Source organism: Prenolepis imparis, unplaced genomic scaffold, assembly GCF_030444845.1.
Source record: "Prenolepis imparis isolate NDT839.2.m4 unplaced genomic scaffold, iyPreImpa1.0 SCAF_12, whole genome shotgun sequence".
NCBI classification, from domain to species: Eukaryota; Metazoa; Arthropoda; class Insecta; order Hymenoptera; family Formicidae; genus Prenolepis; species Prenolepis imparis.
In genome coordinates, this window is record NW_028141170.1 from 7,937,697 (window position 1) to 7,963,860 (window position 26,164).

Sequence of the window (26,164 nt, forward strand, 5' to 3'; positions counted from 1 at the left end):
CACGTAATTATGAAAGGCAATGGTTAAACAAATAATTAGTTAAATCACAAGAAACTCGATCAACGCAAGGTTTTAGATAGCCTTGGTCATCGCATACACGGAGGTCGATAATGTGTCAAGCTATAGCTTGATTAATCGCTTGATTAAAGGTCGCCAGCCAGAGAACCTTTAGATTACCATCGCCTGTGCTCGGAGCTAATTAACTCTCGACATGCACGACAAATCAATCGAGTCTTTCAACCGGTCTTAAATTGGATCTATACGGAAGCATCACGCGCGAGAGGATATTGAACCGAAGGTGAGACGACAAAGTTCACATGAATACGGACAATGTGTCAATTCTTTAAAGAAAACTTTATGTGTTATAAAATGATTTGATTACCACAATGTTGAAATAAAAAATAAAAATAAATATTTGTATATGTGTATATGTGTGTACAAACTTAATTTTTATTAGTATATATTAAAGTTATGAATTAATGAAAGTAAATTCAATTTATGAGATGCAATCAAATAAAATATTTTTTATTATTCTAGTCTTATTATATATTCTATTTAAATACATGTCACTTTCTTGGAAGTTACTTATATTTTTTTTAATTATAAAAATATTTATATAATATTAAAAACGCTTTATTAGAAAGAATTGAAGCAAATAGTTATGTTAAAGATTTTGTTGCAAGAATCAACTACAGATTCATCATTAAAATTCAGTCCGATCAAACATCCTGCTTAGAATTATATTTTTCTCTGATACTACTTCTTACTTCTGAATACGTTTAAACTCTTTTAACGAACTATTTTGGATAATTAAAAGCGTGTAAAAACAACGTGCAAAAAGGATAAATTAATAGCGCCACGAGATAAATTAAATTAACAAAAAGAAGCGCTTTCCTACTACAGAAATCGTAAAAGCTCTCTGACGCCGGCACTTTATACTACGGCTTAACTATCCTTTGATATTATCTCCAACCTGGTACCTCTACTTTGTCTCTACCAACTCTTTACGACCGTAACCTCTGGTCTTCTGTACTAATACAGAATCGAGGTTTGATCTCTTTGACGAAAAATACAAGCTAATTGGCGTATATTCTGCCGCGGTGGCATCAGGGCGTTCGTTAGTCACGATATTCCTAGGAGACGAATCCTGGAGAATCGCTTCTCTTTGAAACCGTAATTATTGTCTTTCGTATTATTTCCTACCCCGAGAGAGGCGACCATGCGACTCGGCCCGTTCGCGACGATAATTGCAATGTGCACCATCTCGTGTTTTTTTTTTTTTTTTTTTATTTGTTTCGTATAATTATGCATTAGTGGCGAAAGATCTCCACGAGATATATCTACGATTTACAGCGCGGAATATTAAGTTACTTATCGCTCATCGCGTCTAGCATTTACGTCCGCCTATTTTACATACGATTATCTTTGAAGAAGGGAAATAAATACGCGCGCGATACAATGTTTTCAAGTACCATATATTTCATTCTAGTCTAACGGAAATTACTTGTAAAAATCTCGTATCTTTCGACAAATTCTTATTAATATACTGTGCTATATGAGATATTCCGTTCATGCAATTCTCCATGCAATTATTTCGGGCGGATAATGACAGACGGATATGACGTGGTTTCGCATTTCCGGATAATGTCAAATAGTTCTCTCTGCATTTCAACAATTTTTTACGTACACATGTACAATGTGTAATATGGACTTGTACATCTGTGTATTCGTGCACGGTAATACGGTTCGAAATGTACTGGTGTAACTACGCTAAACACCGCCTAATGAACGCATACGGGCGGCTCTTTGGCACAAAGGTCTTCTCTCCGCTTTATATAAAGCACAAGTGAGTTATTTACATTGTGGTCGACAGAATTTCAAGCTGTGCGAGGTTCTAATGAACCTTTACCTCCTCCTCCGCCCATCTTTACCGCCGCCACCATCATCTCCCATCACACATATCGTCTGACCGAACGAGTTCATTCGGGTCCGTCAGTGTATCCGGCCGTTAATTAATTAAAATCCGGAAGCGAAATCCGCATCGTCGCGAATATTTTAGATACCTCGAAAGCTTTATGAGGAAAATACTTCAAACTTCCTGACGCATCCCCATCCCATCCTTTATTCGGTCCGCGTCTACGGTCACCCCCGGGGAACGAGAATTCATTGCGAATAGCTGTAGAACCTTCGCCGCACGAATATTTACGAAGGGTGGTCACGAATACGAGAAAAAAAGGAGTATTTAATGAAATGTACGTACCAAGAAAGAAAGAGAGAGAAGATTAGAAAACGGATGCCATAAAAATCATAAAAATACCACGAACCAGAAAATCGTAGAATCTCAATGATCAGCATTTAACCATTAAGCGCGTTCAATTTCCCTCGATGCTCACGCTGACGCGTATATTTTTTTGCGGCTGAAGTAGCCACTCACTTGTAATTAATAGAGATTCACGTTGCATATATTCGTGTTACAGTTTCATGTATTCATAAGAAAATATACCCGAAAATCAAAGAAAATATATCAACAGGAACAATAAAAATAATACAGTAGAAAAAATTCGTAGAAAAAATTAGAAAATTATTATATGTCTATCCTATATTAAAAATTATAGAGTTACATTATAGAGTTATAATAATTGCTATAAAATTATTAAAATATAAAACTGTTAATTTTATCGTTGGAAAAAAACTGTGCAATATGAAATTTATTTCTCTCTCTCTCTCTCTCTCTCTCTCTTAAAATTATCATAATTGAATCAGAATAATATTACAGAATAATTTTCCTTGTTGATTAATCCATGTGATTAATATTAGATAATTTTGAAAGCATTAAAAGCAAAATATTTCACAGCCTGATTGTTCAGTAAAATGTAAATTTGTTCACGTAACAATAGAACAGCAACGTAATGCACTATAAAATTATGGTAATACCATCCCTAGAAGACCTATAAATACTCCGGCAATGGCGACAACCACTTTTCGAGATAACCTTCAGTTCCCTAATCTCTGTATTCGTCTTCATTCATTTTACCCAGTCCATTATTTTCTCTTTCTCTAATTTTTTTCTATCTTTTTCTCTCCTCCCGTTCCTTTTCCCCCCTCCCTCTTTCTTCTCCTTTCTCTTCACTCTCTAGTAAGCTTGAGATTAAAGTCTTTTAATGACTACAAGTCGTATGCATGTCCAGCCAAGTAATTACGAATATAAATCCTGACAAGCTTTGAAGCTCGAGACTTCATTCGACAGAGTTACGGTTTGAAAATATTTTGTAAATGTCAGGTAATTATCACAAAAAAATAAAAACATCATTTAGTGTATGCGTATACGTGTGCGTTAAGATTATAAATCAATTTCGCTAAAAATGTTATATATTTGTTTTTATTCTTTAAATGTTCTTATTCTATTAATGAGATATTTGTCCTTATTCTTTTAATGAAATAATAATATATGTTTTAATTGATGCATTTATACAACCAAGAGACAAATTAAGTTGTTGTCTCTGTATATACGTTTAACACTTCAATCGAAGGAAAAGGGTGCAATTGCGTAGTAATTAATTACGTGCTATAACTCGTTAAGAGTTTGTAAGATGTCGATAATCAAACGTCAACAACCATTCTTTCCTAACTTTTTCCGACAGCGCTTATTACTGACGAGTTTTATCTAAGATTAGTTTCTATCATCCAAATGCAAAAGAAAAGCATCTTTCAATTAAACTGAAATAACTTTACTTAGATAGAACGCTTAAGTGATACACTTAAGAATGACTTTTGCCAATTTTAAATATAAGAGATAAAGATGGAATAAAATGTACATTTAACAAAAGTAAATTCCAAATCTTATCGTAAATTTAATTAAATATTTTTAAATATTAAAAAAATGTAAAATTAAAATAATTAAAAATGAAAACGTGTAAAATTCTACATTCGTAAATAATATCGTTTTTCACTAAATAAAATTTTAATGTAGTTATATATATACATAAAATATTTAACACTGAAAATTTTCGAAAAAAATATACGAAATTCTTGTTCGTAAAATCATCAATTAAATTGTTACATGTCAGTATAATTAGCTTTTTATATATGTCGTATATTCCATCTTTATTACTTAGCTCTTCAATTATCAAGCTCAACTGTTATACGCGTAGTTTGCGGCGCCCCGATAAACCACCCTCGGAAATCCCTCAGTCTAGCGAACACCAGCCCCGAAAAATATTCCGACCACAAAGGCTTAATATCTCGGGGGTGGTATTATCCGCGAGTGGTGGCGGGCAAATCCCTCGGTTCTGCACGAACCAACGCTTGGCTGAAGCAGATTGGTGGAGGAGATCAGCGAAGTGGGCAGCGACGACCCTACGCTTCCTAGTTAAGTTTAATCAGCCGTAGTTATCCCGAGCCGTTTTACTATCCACGACTGTACTTTGATGCGAGAGACACTCTTAATGGCACCTATCCTGGCGAGGAATTGATGCGATTGGAAACTCGCTGTAAAATCTGTCGCTAAACCACGCAACAAAGTTGTACGCCGTGTCGTCGGGCGAATAGGCACGCATTAATAAATGCACCAGAGTTCGAGAATCACGACCCTGATATATCGTCGTTTGCACAAAGTTCTGCAAACTTAGGGGGATCAGACACGATCGTATCATCCCCATAGACATTCCTGTGCGACTAACTCGGGCTACACATATACAAGTAAGGATCAATTTCAAAATGTCAATTCTTCGTTATTATATTATTTGTATTTTATGTCAAACAAACTGTATATACGTGTGCATAAAATTGCATATTATGCAGATAAAAATTTTGATACTTAACAGTTTTAAAAAATAATTAATAAAGTCATTGATTTATCCCTATTTATGTAGTAGAAATGTTTTTATTTTTTACGAAATATATGTTATGCAATACTAATAATTATGTCATATATACGAAAAAGATTGCAACGAAGAAAATTAATTTAAAATTGATTCCTCCTCATAAATATAAGTTCAATTGGAATTTTAGGACTCACCGTTGTTGATTATTATTTGCGACGGGCATAGGAGTCGGCACTCTCGGAGGTGGAACCGGTATAGCTTTTCTTCGGCCTCCTTGATGCACCGTTGGTGTTACTCTTCCAGTTGGTGCTATTCGACCGGCAGTTCGCGGTCTTTCTGTCCGCATCTCCATAATATATATCTGCAAAAGATAAAATCAAATATTTGATTATTTTCAGGAAAATATGTTTCGTTATTAGGTATCGTTATTAAGATATTTTCGAAAATTATATCATCAGAAGTATATTTAATTTATCTAAAAATAATTTATTATGCATGGTATGTAGTTGTAGCATATATTTATATTTTATTTAATAATTATAGATACTTTGTTATCAAAAATATATTATTTAAGAATCGAAAAATTAAAATAAATAGAAAATTGTCAGCAAAAGTTTAACGCAGATCGTAACTTTAGTAGTATAAAATATCACAGAAATGATGATAAACTTCAGAAAGAGTGAATATTTAGAAAGGACTGACAAGAAACACGAAAAAGAGACTACCAGTCGGTACGACTACCAACGTTAAAACTTCTAGTAGTCCGCTTCACAGTTTGCCTCTCTCTGTGTGTCTGTTTCCCTTCGTTTATTTAAACTAGTTTAACGCGCCAAACAGAGAGATCTGGATACAATTCAATAGCATTACCATTAACTGTAGGAATATTATGAAATATAGATATGCAAAAGATATTTAAAAGAAAAAGCCAAATAAATATACGTATATGCGATGATGACACAATTGTTCTCCACTCTTAAATTTATAAAAAATAGACACAAATAAAAATATATAGAAGAAAAAAATAAAAAAAATAAAAAAGGGAGAAAGAAAGATACTTCTGAGTTATCTATCATCGTATTTATCTACAACCACAAAAAAAATTCTTAAAAAAAAGGGACGTTTGGTCCATGATAAATCGTGAAGAAAATTCGTGAACGATGCTTTCCATACTCGACCACACCTTCGCTCGACAGTCGACGGAAGAAAGAAGCACGTCTGTATACAACCTCGCCGGTAGTGCAACATTGTTGTCGCGGATGTTTTAACATCCGCGGGCGAGAGAATGCGGACGACGCGATGACAAAGAAGGAGACAAGTAGAAAGGAGAGGAAGGGTAGAAAACGACGGCCGGTGTGATCATTATTTCCCGACGTGTGTAGTCCACCGAAATGGGGATCCCGGCGAAACAATGCGTGCCAGCAAGTTGGTTTAAATATTCAGTCTCCGGTACGGATACGCGCAGATTGCGCTCGCCTGCGCACGGATGCAACTACTTGAGTCGTAGCCGCGTACGAAGATAAAGAACAAGAAGAATACTTCCTGAGCGATTTTAAAGGTAAAAACTACGACAGTCTCGAGACAATATTAAACAAATATTAAAAATATAAACTATATACATAGAAAAAGAGAGATAATGGAAGTTTAAAGAGTCTCAAAAAATCTTTATTCAAGTGAAAAATATTTTAATATCCTTATCATCTTTTTCATTCTTTTTTCTTTTTATATGTTGCTACGTATTCCAAAAAAAATCTATATAATTATTTCAAAATTACTAAATCATCTGAGTAAGTGAATATTATGATAATCAATAATTTCGTTGCAGAAAATAAATTAAGCGAATAATAAAAAATAAACAAAATCTGTTCACAAAAAAAATATATTTTTTATGTTCTCAATATATTTAGTCACTAAATTATTTGAAAAATTTTAACCTTACGATATAAAGTAACTTTCTATTTCGCTATGCATACTCTCTTTTTCTTCTCTTCTTTCCTTCCCCACCCCCAACCTTCTTCTCTTTCTCGCATATTTTCTCGTGCACGGGAATGAAGATTTCACGATTGCACGGATTCGCGCGCAAAAAAAATTTATTTCGCCACGCGAGCGGAGGCAAAATATCGCGATGTCAGGCGTCTCTCGGAGACGAGCCGGCAAAATAAACTCTTCCGCGAGAGCAACACAGCCGTATATACCAAGCCGGCGGCTTCACAATGGGGAGCATCTGCTTAGCAAATTGCGAAAAATAATAACGTTTGCGCCCGTGGCCTCGAGCACTGTAGGAGTCTGCGAAGCTGCCACGGTATACATCGTAACACAATAACGCCCACTCGTGAAACTACGAACACGCAGATCGAGGAGGGTGAATGCGAAAACGGACGAGGGTGAGAGAGGTGCAAAACGAGCGCCCTACAAGCTCCCCTTCGCGACAGTGCACCCGCGAAAACAATATGTCACGCATATATACACGGAAGATCGTCACACGTGACACCGAGTCGCTCAGCCGAAGGCGATTCCGGGACTTCTTTGTGACCCTCACTTCCGCACCTTTGACAGCGAATGCATCGCCATCAAACATGCGTATATCCTGCCAAGAATACTGTCGAGAAGAAACGCGAAGTTTCAAATTAATCGATCCACATTAAATCATCGGATATTAAAAAATTCTATCGAGCTATCTTCTTTGCTTTGCAAAAGTATGTTATATATTAATGACTCAATGTACATTGTGTTATAAAAAAATCAACAATTTTATTATATACATTTTTTTGTGTTGAGAATTTTAAATAAAATATAATATACCTATATAATATTACATACAATGTAATATTTTTCAACAATTTTATTATTTAAATTTATTATAAGCTTTCTAAAATGTATGAAATAACAGATAGTATTTTTTAATAATTTTATTATTTAAATATATTATAAGTTTTCTAATATGTATGAAATTATATAGATATATCTTCTCTGTGCACCTGCAATCTACATTATGAACGAAGTACTTTTACACCAAAAAGAGACGAAAGAAAATCAAGCTAATGCTTGTAATTTCATCGATAAAAATTTAATAGACCATTTATGTTGTCATTATAAACCAGAGACCAGAGAAGTACGCGAATACACATCTATTATTGATTCTCCTATCGCTGGCGTTCAGTGGAAACGTGCGGCCGATGTTTAATGCGACATAATACGCTGGCATGACTAATTCATGCCATTATTGTTGACGCTAATCGCCATCTATCTGCGAGGATAATGAATACCGCAAATTAATAACGTTCGATTGACACATAACGTCCGAGCTTCATCCGTCGAACGATGTGCACATTGTATTCCTAACAAGAGCTCGGTTTCCAACCCCTTTAACTCTTTCATTGATACGCATGTTGCACGTCGATCGTTCGTTATATACGCGTGCATCATCTTCCAGTGAAGATCGAAAAACGCCATTAACGAGAGAAGATGCTTTCAGTTTGATAGGCAGAATCAAATCCCCAAATAATTGCTCATGTTTAATAGAAATGAAGAAATGTTTAATGCATCGTAATAAATGAATTCGTACATTACTATTGATGTTTATCACCGTTTTATTGTAACTCCTGAATGTAATAAATTAATTACAATTAATTACAATTAATTAAAACATTATCTGTCGTTCATACTTGTTACCAATAATGTTTAAGAGAGAACTGTATGTATATTAGTTTGATTACTTCATGCATTATCATCGACGCTGATCATTACGAGCGAATACGACAAATTAATAACGATTAATTGATATATAATATTCCTAACCAGAATACATTTTGCAGTCTCCTAATTTCTTTATATCTACACAGACGTTCATTAAGCGCGCGTTTTCGGGGATCGGGATGAAAAAAATGTTATTAACGAGTGAGGGGAAAAAAGGCAGAAGAGAAGGAAGATATATTTCGCTTTTCGCGCGAGAGGGAGAAAGACGACGCGTATTCAAAGGAGAATTTATCGGCGATATTTCTCCACCGGGCAATGTCGACGTCGCGCAACATCGGCTTCTGTCGATTCCTATTAATCATCGGCGCACAACTGTGCGTACCCGTATCAACACGCGGCCGAAGATACATGCCGAGAGTTTCTCATGCCGCGACGCGATCGCCACATGTGACCACGGTCCGACGTTCTCATGGCGATCGCATATCGGAGCATCACGTGCACGACACGCGTATAACTAGCTTGCTCTTTTCTAGTATATCTCTGGACCACACAGAGGAATAAAATTTAAAAAAATATATAATAAATTTTTTCCAGCCTTCTAATTCAAAAATATTATTTCATATATATAGATTTTATAGTTTTAATTTACTTAGTACCCCTTATATACACAATGTATCTGTGTATTACTGAGACATTTAATATAAAAAAATATTATATGAAGATAACAGTATTTAATTTAAATGGAAAAATTCAAACTAGAAAGAATCACTCAATTTGTATTATAATTTTAAGATATTTTTAACAATTTAATTATTTAATATCTTATTTGATAAGGTACTTTTCCTTGTATGTGTATGTACATAAAAATTATTTATAATTGTATCTCTACATGGTTAGTATTTTTCAACTGTATTCTTTGATGTCGTTTTCTTTATTTTACTTATATTTATCGCGCGCAGAAAGTTTCCCGTGAACTCACGCACACGACTGTACACGCGTATGGTTACCCCGTCCCCCCGATGTTTGTTTAAGCAAGTAAATGATCTATGTATCTTGTCCCGAGACGAACGAGCAGACTTTATAAATTCGGGACAAATTAGTTTATCTTCGGGCGATGTTTACTATACACTAAAAAGCCAACCGAACCGCACAGCCCACCCACACACAGCTATATCAAAGGCTCCGCTAAAAATATAACACGTTTCTCATCGCAACAGTCCTTCCCGCTTTTTCTTAACTTTGCTTCCCTCTAGTCGGTTCCGGAAGTTGATTTAGAATGGGAAGCATAATTGTACAGGGATATTAATAATGACTTTTTATAACAAAGTTGAATGGAGTAACTAATAGCAAAGTGCAATTGGATGGACTTACATTGGTTAGATGCACACTCTAGTGCGTACTACATTCATTCAGTTTGCTGTATTCGATTAATATTAAAAATTGTATAGAAAACTCATGTTTCTCATTGGAATTGCAATGTTGGAAAGTAGCAATGTATATGCTTCTATTCGTTATAATTTTAATTCCGTTTAAAACTTCCATTCGAAACTTAGTAGTACTTAAGCCTGGATTAAGCAACTGATTAAGGCCACCGAGTGGTTGCATTTGCATTTGAACTGATTAAATCTTAACACTATAGGCACCGAGATTAAGAGTTTTATAAAAGTTTTATAAAAGATTGCTCAACTAAAAATCTATATATATATATATATGCATAACGTGCATTTCATACTTTTAATGACATACCAGTTTTACAAATAAAGTGATGCAACAAACGAATTACTACACATTTTGTTTGCTTTTCTTAAAATATGTATAACACAATGTTGATTCTATTGGATTAATGTTGCATATAGGTTTCCAGTTGTATTATTTTTTTGCAATTTAATACAGTATGTAACGAGTGAGAAATGGAAATTATGCTAATATGTATCATAATACACATATTATGGACTGCATATACATATATTACAACCGTTTAAATTTAATTCTATTAAATTATACCTCATTGAAAACAAAGGGGATTATATTAGCGGAATAATTCTATAAACGTTAAACTAAACATGTGATCTAATCTAGCGATATTTATCGGTTAACGAGAAAATACAATTAACACAAAACTTATTAATGCAAATTCAAAATACCACGAACCATTTTCTGCCCCGTCATTTTCATTTCAAACGTGCATCCTCAATGACGCAAAACTATAATGTCCCGTAGTAATGCCGCATTTTCCTGCATTCTCAAGAGGAAGTCAAATTACATCTCATTCACTAGTAGTCTCCCAATGCACTTGGCATAAAGCGCGAAACTACTTATTTACATATAGTATACTGTTTTGCATTCAGTATGCTAATTTATGAAAATTTTCAAAATTTAAAACATATTCAAGGAAGCAATCTACATGTTTCAACAATTTAATGTATTATGTGATAAACCATTTTTTAATTATATAAATTAATATAAATTCTTTTGATTTTTTAGATTTTTATTAAGAATTTGGTTAAGGGAATTAATGTAATGTAATTCTAAAATATATACCCAAAATTCTAAAATATATAACCAAAGTATATAGCCAGAGAGAGACAGTTTTCGCATGTCATACTTTCAGATTAATTTTCGTGCAGATCAATCAATATCGTTTATCGGTTTTTGCACTTTCCACATTCTCGTTTCTCCTGAATGCCCATCTCTACCCATTCAACAGATGTGACAAAGTATTCGACACAGAATTGTGATCGATGTTGTTTGTTATCGAATGGATTATCGTTAGTATCAGTTTCACACATGCGGTTAAGAAAAGATTAAATCATTTCTCATCAAATACAACAAATTAGCAATATGATCGTATAACTGTCTCTTCTCATAACATATATCTTGAACTTTAAAAAGATTATCATTTTTTATATAAAAAATGACTAACAATTTATATAATATCAATTTACATAAAGTCGTGTATAAAAAATAAAATTTGAAATCGGCTATTTTGTGTCACATTGCATTAATAATATGTTTATCATAAAAAGTGATATATAAACACTTTATATATCACTTATATATTTGCTTTAATAAATTTTATGGAGCTCCAGTGATAAAATTCAATATAACATAACGGAGATATATACATCAAACCGTAGATAAGAGATTGGAATGTATTATGGAAAACATTAAGAAATAGTAAATTAACATAGCGCATCCTAATTTGAAAAGCTGTGCCAAGTACCATAGTAATATCCTGCGACTTCTCGTAATCCACGAACAATGCTTGAACGTGCAGTAAGCGGGACATATGGCGGGCAAATATGAGCGGAGAAAAAACAAATAGGTGTCCCTCTTCGGTCCCCTCCAAACAATCTCCCCGTGCCCCTTTAACAACGCGGTCGCGGAACACGCGACAATGGCGAGGTTAATGAAAGACGTGGGTGCTAGTTATGGATGTCATAACTCAGTACAGACGGGGCACCGTGCCGTAATGCCAACCAAATCGCTCGGTCTACACCTTCTCATACACGTCTCCCTTCCGTTACATGACTTCTGACTCACAACCCGCGGGGGGTCCGCGGGAAACTCGGGGGTTAGAAGAATAGCGATGAGCGAGACTGAATTCATGCTTATCGTTCGAAAACAGAAAATACTGAAGGACAAAAATAATTTCCTTTATCCTACAATATTTTGAATATCACAAAAGCGTCGTCTGTGATCGACTAAAAAAAATATTTATCAATTATGAGATGCAAATAATTTTTGAAAATATGTTTTAAAGATTTTTAGAGAAACATTAGAATTGATTAAAATTCACTTTTAAAAAAATCTTATAAAGACAAATTTTCAATGGAAAACTATTCATACACATATTTCAAATTTCCTTCCCGTAGTTCTTTTTAAAGTATATTTTGGATATTAACGTGGCGTTACAAACAAAGATCATTACAACTATACGATATTTCTGTAAAGTCAGCATTTAAGGAGATGTTAATTATTTACGCCAGTTAGGGAAGAGTTGCCTGCACCCGATAATAAGGCGCAGCATTCAGAATTTACAAAATTAGCAGTCCGGCTGCCTTGGCGCAATAACACATCTGATACTCTCAGGCTAACGCGATGTATACCATGCTCTCTCGTTTAATTAATTAATGGGAAACCGGGAAGATGCCGGGTTTCTTCTGCAACTTCTTCTTAGTTAGTCTCCTCCCAGTCTCAGTATCTTCTCTAGCCGGTTGCCGGGAACGCCGCGTGTTGCATTCTGACTAATGAAGTCCCGAGCACTTCGAGTGTCGAACAATAAATAGTCCCAGTTAACCTCGGCACACGACGACGATGCGTCTCTTTGCCTCTTTCGTACTTCTCCCTAATTTACGTCCTTGCCCTCTTCAGTCGCGAGAGTCCCGTAAACTCGCGGAACAACGTGCTTGTCGCATTTGCACGGCTGCCTTCGAAAAGGGACACCGAGAAAATTAGAAAAGAGACACCATCTTTTCGTATCCTCTCTTCGTTCTTTCATGAAATATCTTGACTTCTCTTCTCAATTATTTGAATCGCAGATTGATGGTCGTCTCGACAACATTTCGTATTTATATGTTGTTATTTAATAATATATTTTTTTATTTAGATTTTTATATTGTGTATAGAAAAAAATAATAATTTATTAATTTTTTGCTTTTCTCGAAAAACAGTATCAAAATGTATTTGTCAAAAAACTCGCGCTGCGCCATTTCGCAACCGCTGACCATAAATATTTAGTCACATGATTCGATGATTTAATTACATTGAGTGAAGATTTATTCGCGGCATAGTTATCACGGTGAAATAAATCGTTGGAGTAATTAAATATTTAGTCGCGAGCGCGTAACCGCCTGTTTAGTAAATCCCACACGAGCGTTTCTGCGTCCGAGCGCTTCAAACACCATTTATTCGCGGTGGATAATTAGTAAAGTACTCAAACGTCGATTCGGCGATATTGCAATCCGTGGAACAAACCGCGCCGGTCATCGCTCATGTTTCGCATGCCGGCTCGATCCCGCAGAGAAATAGCCCCTGCGATTTAATTAAAAACGCAAATTTAATTAACGTCACGAAAAATATTAATTACCAGCTCCATGAACGACGACGGGGTAATGTATGCTTTGTAACATTACCTCTGAAAGCTACATACGTCTCACAACCTCGGAGTCACAGGAATGGATTTTGCAATCAGCATTAAGAGATCGATATGATACGTCCTCGACGCCGTATATAGACAGGAACAAGAATTATTGCGCGTCCGGTAATTAACGAAACGAGATAAGAACACATAGCAGAACGAGAGAGAAGAGCAGAATAAAATCAATAGATCTCGACGAGTTCTAAATGAGATTATCGACTTCTTTGTATCAGATGCATCTAATCGTATTTCCTCTTCCCCCTCCTCCCTCTCACCCCGACTTCCACCCTATACTTCCTATCTTCCACCATCGAGTATATTCCCACTTATGGTTGCTTTCGTGTGCATCCGTCTGTTATGCTTCTTTCCTGTCTATTTTCCGTATATAGGTACTATATATTTCGTATACTATTGTATGATTCACACCAAAGTTTTTTCTATTACTTTTATAATCAAAAAAATTAGAAAAATTCGACTACGCTGCGATAATCTCATAGCAGAATAATATTCGCTATAAAGAAATTTTTTATAAATATCCAAAAGTAATTTTAAAATCTGTTAAAGTGTATTAATTAAAATCACAACTACAATAAATCAAGAAAATCCACAGCTGTCGAAAATATCATTTAATCTTCACGTTCAACATTTTTATATAAACTCGGTCAAGAATGTAAATCTTGCACTCGGCACGAACTTTAATTTTATGCATTTTATGTATATATTTTTGGAAACGAAATATTTTATCCCCAAAAACCAGAAATCGTATCCAAAGATTTGCATATAAATTGGCACGCGTTATAAACATTTTCATTCGTTTGGCAACTCAGTTGACAAGCAATAAACCATTGTAATTGTATCATCGACGTTTGTTACATCTCGATCGCATGCGAGATCGCAGTCAAGAATTACTTTGCAACACTGTTGGGAAATAATCAATCGCGTTGCGAGTATCGCGTCATCATCTCTCGTACAGATTGTCGATACCGTTAACCGTGTACCAAGTGCCCGTTCGTTGCGCGTTTAATCATTGCCGCAACCATTACTTCATCGAGTTATGACCCCGTCCTGACAAACCCACAATCGACAATTCTGTGTCGATTCGCACGTACGTAAATTGCGTTCATACGTACAAATAATAATACAATACAAACGCGATGTTTAACATTTTGCTACCAATATCTGCTAGAATTAATTAATAAAGTTAAGCTAATTAATGAATAATTAATTATTTAAATATACAACGCACAATGGCGGCCGCTACTAATATTTTAATCACAATTGTTGACTAATGATATACAATTCAACTAATTTTAGTGATATTAAAATATATTCTCTATACTATATCTATATATAAATAAACATATATATGTATATAAATATAAATATAAATATAAATGTATGTATATGCGTATATAAATATTGTTTCAAACACTTTGAGCTTAACTTTAAAAATAAAAATATTTTCAAGAGAATAAAAGATCTTTTATATTAAAAAATAATTAAAAATTATATATTTCTTCAGAAATCCAACTCTGTCAATTAAAAAAATTAAATTTTTATAAATCTTTTTATCGCGGTTCATTATGCATTTATGTCAGGTTAAGTGCGCATCTTAAAAGTTCCTACCCTCTTATTGCGCTCACACAAATTTAGATGAGTTGCACTTCGGTTTAACATTTTTTATTGCAACTCAACTCTTACGCTGTTCCACTTTGCCCTCTTTGCATTTAAAGAAAAAATTATCGTTTTTATATTTAATAGAGACAGAAATGCTCTGCGCCTAAAGCATTAATTATTAATGTTCTCTTACTTTCACGTAACATGATTTCGATAATTTATTGCTTCAATCGCAAAATGTGCATTAAAACGATATAAGATGGAGGATAGTATCACAAAGAAATTACTGCTGATAATATCCAATAATTTCTTTCTTTCTCTCTCTTTCTCTCTATAGAAACAACGGTTTTATTTAAAGTGAAATAGTTCTAATGTTAACAAGCTGTCATTTTTAGGAATTGGTGGATAACTTTATTTATATATTAGACACGAACTAGAAGAGATCGATGAAGTTCGACACGGCTGGGCCATCTGGCTAGTATTACGAATTTCGACGGCAAATTTCGGCAGGGGCTAATGAAGAGGTCCTACTATTTGATTAACCAATAACGAAGGCGGAAGTGATATACGTTCGCACTCACACACTCCCATTTCGAACACTCATACAATAAAGTAATACCGTTAAAGATTTTGCGCATTTCATAGTCAGAAGTCCTTAGCACCCTCAACTAGGCAAGCAAAGTATTCCATATATGTATATCTTAATAAAATGCAAGGAATTACATACTTATTTCGAGTCAAACTTCTACAGTGAATAAGATCAGAAAAAATCAACTTCATAGAGGCGAGATCCAATAAAATATGAAAATAAATTATAAAGAATAAGATATATAAAAAATATAAATTGTTTCATTTCGAATATATCAATTTTTAAGGATATAATTTTTAAGGTAATAACTTCAAATTAAAATGTAATCTCTTCCTCTAATATCAATAATTTAAAATAGTAGTTTGAAATAATTATTTTTTAATGATAATTTCTTATTTTCTTTTATTGACACGATAAAGACTTTCTTTTAAGCCCTATGAAGCGATCAGTTACGCTTAAAGTAACTACCGAGCGTAGAAATAATAGTCTCATGGAGTGTAGAAATATTTTCCTCTCCCTTTAGTTGCTACAGACTTCATAGAAGTAATCCTGGATAAGTGGAGAATATCTCTTATACTCCCTGCGCTGACTGAAAAGTAATAAAACTGGATTACGTGGCGGATCCTCGCGCGGCCCTTCCTCGAGCTTCCAAATCTCGTCCCTTCCAGAAGCGGGAAAATGGATTTTATGACACGCAGGGGTGAGAACGCGGCTGACTGACTTGCTGACTGACTGACTGATATCGGAAATCGTGTCTTTATTCGTATATATAGAGTGTCTTAAAATCACTGAATGTTCTTCTTGCTACATGTTCTTGTACATGATAATATTTTTTCTTCTTATTTCTATATTTTGTTCAACTTTTCAATATTTAATATATTATATTATACCATTATACCTTCATCCGGACGATCATAAAATAATGAAAAAATTAATTAACGCTGCTAATGAATAAAACTCTTTAGAAACTGAAAGACCAGACTGTGGAAAAATTGTAATAGATTTGTTTCAAAAATCGAGCGTCTCGAAAAAATACATTAAAAATCTGACATTATACAAATAAATCTTAAATTTAATATTCACTGACAATGAGATATATATGTATAAAGTTTTTCTAAAATAAAAAATAATTTTTAATCATTTATTCATATGTTTCCTATAGATTTAATGTGCTAAAATCCTTTAATTTCAAATCTCGAATAATTCGTTACAAGTTCTTCGCCGTTAAAACCATAAAAGCCGCTATTCATCTTAGTCCGCCGTTAATATCCGTCGCGAAAAACGCATTCATTGATTCTCGGACACCCCATATCCGACAGTAGATATCACAGTCGTATATATCTGCACGAAAGTAATAATAAACAGTTTATCTGTCCGCTGTGCGTAAGCGGATTATCGGCGATATTCCCCTTCTTGAAACCCGAGAGCGAACGAGCGGGGTATCTTGCCGATAGGCAAGACACGGCGTACCTTATCTGCTATCATCAGCACTCTATCCTTTCAGTCTCCGCACCCCCTATACGACCCCAATACTACCTTTCTTCCTTCAGATTGGCCCTAACCCTCGTGTCAGCTGCGAATATATATGCGTCATGTAGCGAGGACGACACGCACGATTTCTGAATATTCATAAGCCATACTTCGACACCCCCTTACGCGACACCCCCTCCCGAGTCACTTGATTGTGGCGACTCGAACGTATCGTGCGCGACTTTCAATTTGTCCGAGAGGTCTCTTCAAGTCAGAAAACTGACGATTCACACTTATATAATTTCTTACTAAATTCAAACAAATTCCGCTGCCTTCAAATCAATCATGACGTTTAAGAAAATACTTTGTATAAAATATGAGTCATAATTTTTCAATTTAGCTATGATGCAATCATCACACTACCGTCTTCTTTAATTCAATTCTTAAATAAAATTCAATTAATAGTTTCTATTGATTCCAACCAATATCCAATTCGTAAATTATATTATTACACATCCTGTTATTACAGAACCCATTGAATTATGGGTTATCGGGGATAAATTATTAGGGGACGAGAGGGCATAATACAAGGTGCGAAGGAATTCGACAATGTCGCAATTACGGAGCGATAAAAAAAAGAAAAACGGGCTCGCAGGGATCACCGTGCAGAAACATGGACCGCATAGTTCGCAGGGTGGAAACTCGTGATTAAAATCCCAGCGGTGGCATTAGCGCGGGAAAACGGCAAGAGAGAAAACCGAGTTTCTAGTGCGGGGGCGGGAGAGAGGTGTCCCCCGTACGCAGCAGTCGGTGGACTCATGTGTTCGAACGTCGACGGCGTTTAAACCACGATCTGCATTTAAATTGGCTGCCGTGCCGATTCGCACGTATATACCTATGTGTGTATGTATATGTGTAAACGCACCACCGGGTATGTTTTCCTACGTGCTACGCAACTCCGGTGGCTCGTGCTGTTGTCGTTCGCCCCCTCTGCGGATCCCTTTAAGCCTTCTATTACGTTCGATTCCGCGCTCATTTCCTTAAGCTTAATTAAATAATGAATTTCAAATTTTAGCCTCTTCTTCCTTCTCATCTCTCCCTTCCCCATTGTGAATAGAAATAACATTCTCATCGTCGACAATGCCGCAGCAACCCTTGCGATCGTATCTATGTAAAATTGAAACAAAGTCGATACCTGCATCGAAATGTCCTCAGAAAAAAATACTCTTCTGAATATAATGTAAAATAAATATATACAAAATTTGTGCGCGCACACACACACGTATATTTTTCCATTAGTAAAAATATTTCAGATGCTTTTAACGTACGAGACACTCTATACATATATAAGGTGATGAAAAGAGCGTACACGTAATTTAGGTCAGTAGATAAATTGTTTGAATTCTCCCTTGTAATTAACCAACATTCGTTAATTAATTAACTCAGAGAAATGTATTATGTGACGGGTGTGCCTAATGCAATTCGACGTCTCTGCATTCCGTGCATAAATTTAGCGCCTTCTGTCACTTTAACTTTACGCGCGCGCATACACACAAAACGTGGTCATCACGCCAAATGAATTGAAATTGAAAGCAAAGGTCGAGTGAAAGTTGTGCGGTACGGTAATTTTCTTCACCATTACGCAATTTCACAGATGCTTTTTCACAGTATATCTTCAAATTTTTTTATATTTTTCAAGAAACTAAAAACTACAAAAAACATATGTATATCTCCGATATTTTTAAAACTTCTTAAAATATCTGCGAATAAATTATAGTCGCAAAAACACTCTACAAAAGAAGATTACGAATTTGAAAATAGAAAAATTAATAAACGAGAGTTACATTCATCAAGATAAGTACGTGACCAAATATTGAATAAAAAAACAAAGGTAAAAGATTGCAAATTAAAGAGAGTCCATCTAATTTTTCTATCTTGCCTCTATGTGTGTCGATCCGCTTGTGCATTCATATTAATTGCATTAATTGCAAGATATCAATATTTCTACTATATAATTTTTTCCTCAGCATTTTATAAGATAATTAGATATCGAAAATACACACGTTTACGAACGAACTAACACGATGCCAAAATTTTCATCCCTCGCTTTCGTGACGTCCCGTACGCGCTAAAGAGAGGTAGGTTCTTGTATGTATGTACGTCGCGACGTGAGAGCATCCTATTGAGACGCTACGCAACAGCTATGAGAGTTCCTCTCATACTTCTTCTTTCTCTCCCACTAAATCTCTTGCCTACAGCCGAGCACACTTTTCCTTTGCACCTTGTGCAAGATTTAAAAGCAAGATTAAATGTAACTTTTTTCTTTTCTACGCGTGCATATTTATCGTTCAACTTCATTTCAAGAAGATTGTCGAGCAATATCGATGTTGAAATATAAATATTGATTTTGTTCGTAATATTGTCACGCAGATCAATAATTAACTATATTTTTTATGCACGTAATATTATGTAATGTTCCGTAACTCTATTCTCGAACAAGTCACCACAGATTTGCAAGAACACTTAAAGAGAAAAAAATTGAAAATAAAATAAATCTTGAACGTTTTGAGAGGAACGTTGGAAAAGATGGAGTATCTGGCATATTATATTTAACTTTCGCGACATTTTAATTGGCCGGGAGCATGGGCAGTAAGATTTTCTCAGTAAGTTTTCAACGAGAAGCCCAAAGAGTCAACAGATTCAATAAATGTTCCGCAATGCGCGATATTTGATGAAGCCTGGGTGAGGTAAGCATCTTCGAAAATCTTCTCGGACAAGTACGACGAAGAAACCGACGTAACGAAGCGCAGATGCAACGGTCCAGATGACGCGGAACACCGAAGCTCTTGAAGATAACGAGAGAAGGAGATGAGGCACAGGAAAGAGAGAAAGAAAGAGAAAGAGAGAAAGAGAGAGAAAGTAAGGAGGAGGTAAAGAAGAAAGATCGTAAAGCCTCAGCTGACTACTCGTAGGCGGAAAAACTTGAAACTTAACGAATATATACAGCAAAAGATAAATTTCAAGAATCTCGGCCTGGTATAACCTCCTTCCCGTCCTCTTCGACCCGCGTTTCATGCACCGAACGAGCTTTTAATATTAAATTCCGGACTCTTATGCCGCCCGCACTCAGATTCCCCCAGACGTCATTTCACCTGAGAAACGGGGCATTCTGTTCTGTTCGCTAGGAAAAGAATGCTACTTATTTAGAGACTCGGTGACTCGCGAATCTCATTCGATACGGTTGATTGGAAACGTTAATAAAAAATATAAAACAGGCGATCTAGATTTTCAAGAAAATCTGTGTGTTCGTACGAGAAATTTTATAAATATTAAAATAAAAATAATTAAGAAATGCACTCTCTGAAATTGCAAGCACTTCGAAAGGCAAAATAATTGAGGAAATTTACTCCTTTCCTTGAGTACGGAAAATATTTTTTTGAAAAAATTCCAGCAAGTTATTTATGACATAAATCTCTACATTAATATATTTGCTAAACTCAGCTTTATTTTATTCAACTTTAATTAATAATATTCATAATAATTTTACTATTGACTTTCGAATGCAATATATTGCAAATATATATGTATGTACATATCTATATATTATTGTCATCGCGAAGATATTCCGAAGATCCGCCGCTATCCAGATAACGTCAAAAATAACGGATCACGTTCCAAGGAAGATTTCACAGTGCGAGATGTATACCTTCCCGAAGGAATTACGACGTTTGATGGAGCCATGTGTAATAATCGCTTGCAGCAATTGCATGCGAGGTTCGCGCAAACGTAGTAGCGAGAAGTTTACGAACGTAGGAAACGAGAGAAGGTGGTATTAACTCATGCCTCGTTAAATCTTAGAGCTGTGCTTTGCGCCGGCAACGGCAGCGAGAACAGTAACATTAAAGGAGCACACAGTTCACGGCGTGCGAGACGGAAAATCGATCTGGCTGCTATGCAGTCGGTCGTATCCCGTCATACTAATCACTCCGATAAGCAAAACGGCAATCAATGTTGTGACACATAGATTATTTATACGAATTATAATAGTCTTTCTGTTTCCTTGTGGAGATTGATAAAATGCCATTCAATCATAACAGACGCGAAATGTAAACCTCCATTCGATTACATTCCATTACGCTTACATAAACATATTAATTGCGGTAGTTAATCATAATTCTACATTCAAATAAATTTTTAAAAACTTTTAAAGAATTAAAAGAAATTAATTTAAATTTAATTTTATCAACTTTTTTAAATTTTTAATCAAACAAATTAGAGATTATATTATTGAATCAAATTCCTAAATAGTTCTCCAACAAATCTAAATCGCACAAATTGAAAATACTTCTAAATTATAATGACTGTCTATAGATTTCCAAGATGAGTCTTTTGATACGAAAGAATCCAATCGTAATTTGATGAACGATAACGCGATCTTGACAGTGCCATTACGTATCATTAAGTATCATCGTCAAGGATAGTTATGCGAGCTAAGAAAATTCGCTTTATTGTCGGTAAGGCGAATAACAACGCAATATTCTCACGTCTTTCGCAATCCTTATAGCCCAATAAATTCCTCGATGTCGCGCGCTATCGCGCTCGAAACGCCCGGTTTCTCACTATCTTGAGCTGCTACCTAACTACGAGACAATTTATAGTACTTGATACACGCGAACGTACGCATTTTTGCTCGACTGGATACATCAACTCTCGGGACTCTCGCAGGATCGTAAAACGCCGGATAGTGCGAAGAATATTCTCGACAATTGATGCGCAAATTTCGAAAGCGATTGTCGATTGTTGCTAACTTTCAATATCCCGTAAGCCGATTTGTGCGAAAATTCGACTCCGCGCGACTTCTCGCCGCTATCGAACGTATATGAAATCGGATTCGCCAATGCGATTGCTGTCGAAAACCTGCTGTCCGAAGAAAGTCGAATTAACGAATACCGGACAGTGTAAAGGAGAGAAAAAAAAGAATCGCTTCACGAGCTAACGCATTTGTTTTATGCATCGTCATGCGAGAGAACGCGCCGTATATGCATCTGTCGCGGTATGCAGAGATGCTGCAACGCGCCCGATCCTGACCGGCAGCGGCGAGAAGAAGCGACGCCGTCATCGAACGGCTATGAAATATTGATGACCTGGTCGCGCAACGGCGTAAACCGTCGGGCCCGTTCATTTGTTCGGACGCGATGACGACTCTTCGGCGCGCGGGAATCCATCCCATAAATATGCACCGTTACGATCATATCCGCGGCGATAACGTCCCGCATGCATGCTCGATACATTCAGCCACGTATGCACGCATGAGCACGTGATCGAATTTCAAATTTCGGAGAAATGTTTTCAGCGACAAGCGGTATAAAAGCGCGGTTGATTCGGGACGATTTTTTTCAATCTCGCAATTAAGTTGACACTTGCATTCGATCGGGCTATCATTAGTGCTGTAGAAAATTATGTGTGTTTCAACAGGCAGGCAGATGGAATTTCTGTTCAATATTTATACTCTTCTATAGCTATCATAAACAAAGTTTTATATATATAATTAAATATATAAGCAAATATATATATATATATATATATATATATATATATATATAAAAGCAAGCACAGTATTATAATTCAGCGCTGAAAGATGCAAGTGTCTTCGAATCATCTCAGATACGTGACTTTCGTCCTTTTCCCTGAATCTAATTGGCATTCGCGAAACATCCGCGATGTTGTCTGCCACGATGATCAGCTGGTGAATAATAATAATCCTGAACGCGCAACCATGTATATACGCATACACACGCGTACCGCCATCGCGCCGAGCCGTGTCGTATCGTGGCGAGAGAATTCGACGAGGGAATTACATCCCATTGATTTCCCGTATATAACGCTCCTGAAATAAACGTCCGGCCAGCCGGACCACCCGTGAACGCTGCCGGTCCACACGACAGCTACGCGCGCTTAATTTATTTATACGTCAACTCGGCGACACTCTGGCCCATTGATACTCCCGATATCGCTCGCTCCGATACTCTCCTCGTGTCTCTTCGTGCGAAGGATTTTTATGCGATGATCACACGATATTATACGCAGATACCGCCGAAAATTTCACTCGAGAGGAAAAGATTATATTTCAGCAGTTTTTGACTCTCAAGACCGAATTTATCAAAAGAAAAATTTTAAATTAATAAGTAAAATGATACCTCTTTGATGATATAAAAATCGAATTTTTTGTGTGGCGCAATAGACGCGATTTTTACATATAATAACAAGACTTTTAAGAATTAAAACATTTTTTCATGTGTATCTTTTCTATGTAATAAACTATAAATTATACGTTAAATAAAAAATATTAATAATCTTTATAAATATTGTATATTGTACAATATATTTTGTTTCTTGTAAACTGTTTCATATATAAGATATTAAAATTTTTAATTCACCTATTGAACATATTAAATATCTCGTGCATTATTATTTATTAATAACATTAATAAATAGTTCTAATATGGGGGGGGTTTCTTTTTGCATCAATAAAACGTACTTTCCTATTATCGTTATTAAAATTCAGAATTATCAATTGCTTTCTATCATGTTAATTCCCAATTGCAGAGTCGTCATCGCAATCCGTTCTTGTTCATCGACGAATGCACCGCTATGACGGCTTCAGATATTCGTACCGCTTAACGGGCTAATATGAGGGCTCTGATTATGTCGTATGAACATCCTGGTGCGTACACACGCGTGCGTGCACCTTGCAGTATGGAAGGTAGGGTAGGTAGGTAGGTACCAGGCAGACTGACGTAATCAGCGAGCACAAATCCATTAGAGAATTGAAGCGTACGTGGCGGATGAGGGTGTCAAGGGGGTGGCAAGGGAACTTGGATGAAAGAGACGCAGAGAGAGAGAGATGAGAGAGAAGAAAGGAGAAACGAACAACAGAGAAAGGGGAGCCAAAGGGGGTGAGAGAGAAAGGGGGCGGTAAGGGCTTCGCTTTGGGGCCATATGGCTGCTGAGTTCCTTTATCCATAAACCTATGGAGTACATGCAAGTACCTACGTATTCGCGCGCGCACGAGGGGGTTCTACCTCCCCTCCTCCTTTCCTTACGGTTCACAGAGCGGATATCTAGGCGGACATGAGATGAGAAAGGAACACACGAGAGAGAGAATCCACTCTCGAATGCGCGGCCGCAGAGCCCCGTGAATGCGCGGATTATCCATTGTTATTGACGCACCTACCTAACTTTCTCCATGTAACCTGGCGTACCTGTACGCACGTCCAATTAGCCGAAGATTATCACAGTATGTCACCGCACGCGACATGCGACCTTACTCTGTCAATTTGGACTCCGTTACAATGTAACGCTTTTCCTATCCGTGACAAGGATAACGATATCTTTTATCGTTAGCGTTTGACTTTGCTCGAAACGATTTTAATGAGTCTATTGTCTATATCTAGAAGAAATTATTGAAACAAATACTATTAATATTGTATTAGAGAAAAATATATACAGAATTACACATTAGAATTTACAGATTATTTTCTTAGATATGTATTTTCTTCTAATATTTTTTTATTTAATGCAAAGTTGTGTTTAATGACTTTGGAATCTTTTATTTTATATGACAAATCATGTCAAGATTTTATATTAGATATTGATCGTACAGGGTACTTGATATGCTCGTGCGCTCGGATAATCCGCCTAATCGCCTATCGGACGAAGGACAAACAATTAAGGCCGAAGTCGTCGATCATGACGAGCTTTCGCCTGAGCCAGGCTCCGGGCGGGAAATCCAGACCCTTTCCTGAATTTTCATGAATGGCGTTCGAGCTGGTAAACTAGGTATTTAAGCTTTTGCGACCGTAGGTAAGCCGTCAACAGCTGGCCTACGCAAACATCTCGCCATGGGGAAACTTTTAGCCCCTTTATACTCGCATAGAAGGGTAGTTTAGATCATACATGTCTCGTGATACATCACATGACAAAATATCCAACAGAAAGGTCGCGTGAAACAAATCCTGATTACTCATCGATCCAAAATTATGTTCATCAATTACTGTCATCGTTTATCGAATTAATAAAAAAACCTCATTGTAATAATATCTTATTTTAAACTTGTACACATTAACAAGGAAAATTTATATTTTGTAATAACTAAATTATTATATTTTGTTAATATTGGTTGATTAGTTACTATATGCACAATTAGAAATCCGCGGAATAAGAAATTTTCCTTTACGAAAAATAGTTTTCTCTAATTTTACTCGAATTAGATTTATACTCAATAAAAGATATTTATTTTTCACAAAATCTCCGCTTACATGGATGCTAAGAAAAACGAGCGTTTTATTGGAATTCAGAGTATCTGAGGGAGGGAAGGAGGGAGGAACGTGATCTTTTATTATTCAACGCCAACAACCTTCACTGCCGGCTCTTTCCTATTACACTTTCCCATATTTTTCCTCCATCCTCTTCCGCCTGTCTTCCCGAGGAGTCTCGAACGAAGGACAGACGCGAAGCTAACGAAAACAATAAAGAGTGATTTTTTTCCGAGTCGACGAGCAAACCCCCTCGCGGTCATCCCGCTGCGGTTTCCGCTTTTCTAGCGCTGTTTCCTACACGATCTGACCTGATCCGGCTTTTTTCACATTCTCGTGTTACGCTTCACTCGTAGGGGAGAATTCTCAAGCGTATTTAAAGAAACTTCATAATTAGACAGAATATCTATAGTAGTCTCAAAAGTAGTGAAACTGTTAAATATTATAAAAAATAAATACAATTACAAGATAGGAAACGGGCTAATAAAAGCCAGGCGCGACAAACTTATTTTTAAAT

General features: G+C 35.9%; 2 protein-coding genes across 4 annotated transcripts in view; one reads left to right on the forward strand and one right to left on the reverse strand.

The window, feature by feature from the left end:
* Window positions 1–26,164, forward strand: part of LOC145944121 (uncharacterized) — a 399,257-nt gene that overhangs the window by 340,335 nt on the left and 32,758 nt on the right. The window lies entirely within an intron of this gene.
* The window catches only part of LOC145944111 (uncharacterized), a 332,431-nt gene that overhangs the window by 271,038 nt on the left and 35,229 nt on the right, over window positions 1–26,164 (reverse strand). For all 3 annotated transcript variants that reach the window (XR_014426620.1, XM_083052206.1, XM_083052207.1), the window contains exon 7: window positions 5,018–5,184. Coding sequence is in view for 2 of the 3 variants with exons in the window: in XM_083052206.1 (XP_082908332.1) it covers window positions 5,018–5,175 (158 nt within the window). In the remaining variant the exon portion in view is untranslated. The remainder of the gene's footprint in view (window positions 1–5,017; window positions 5,185–26,164) is intronic.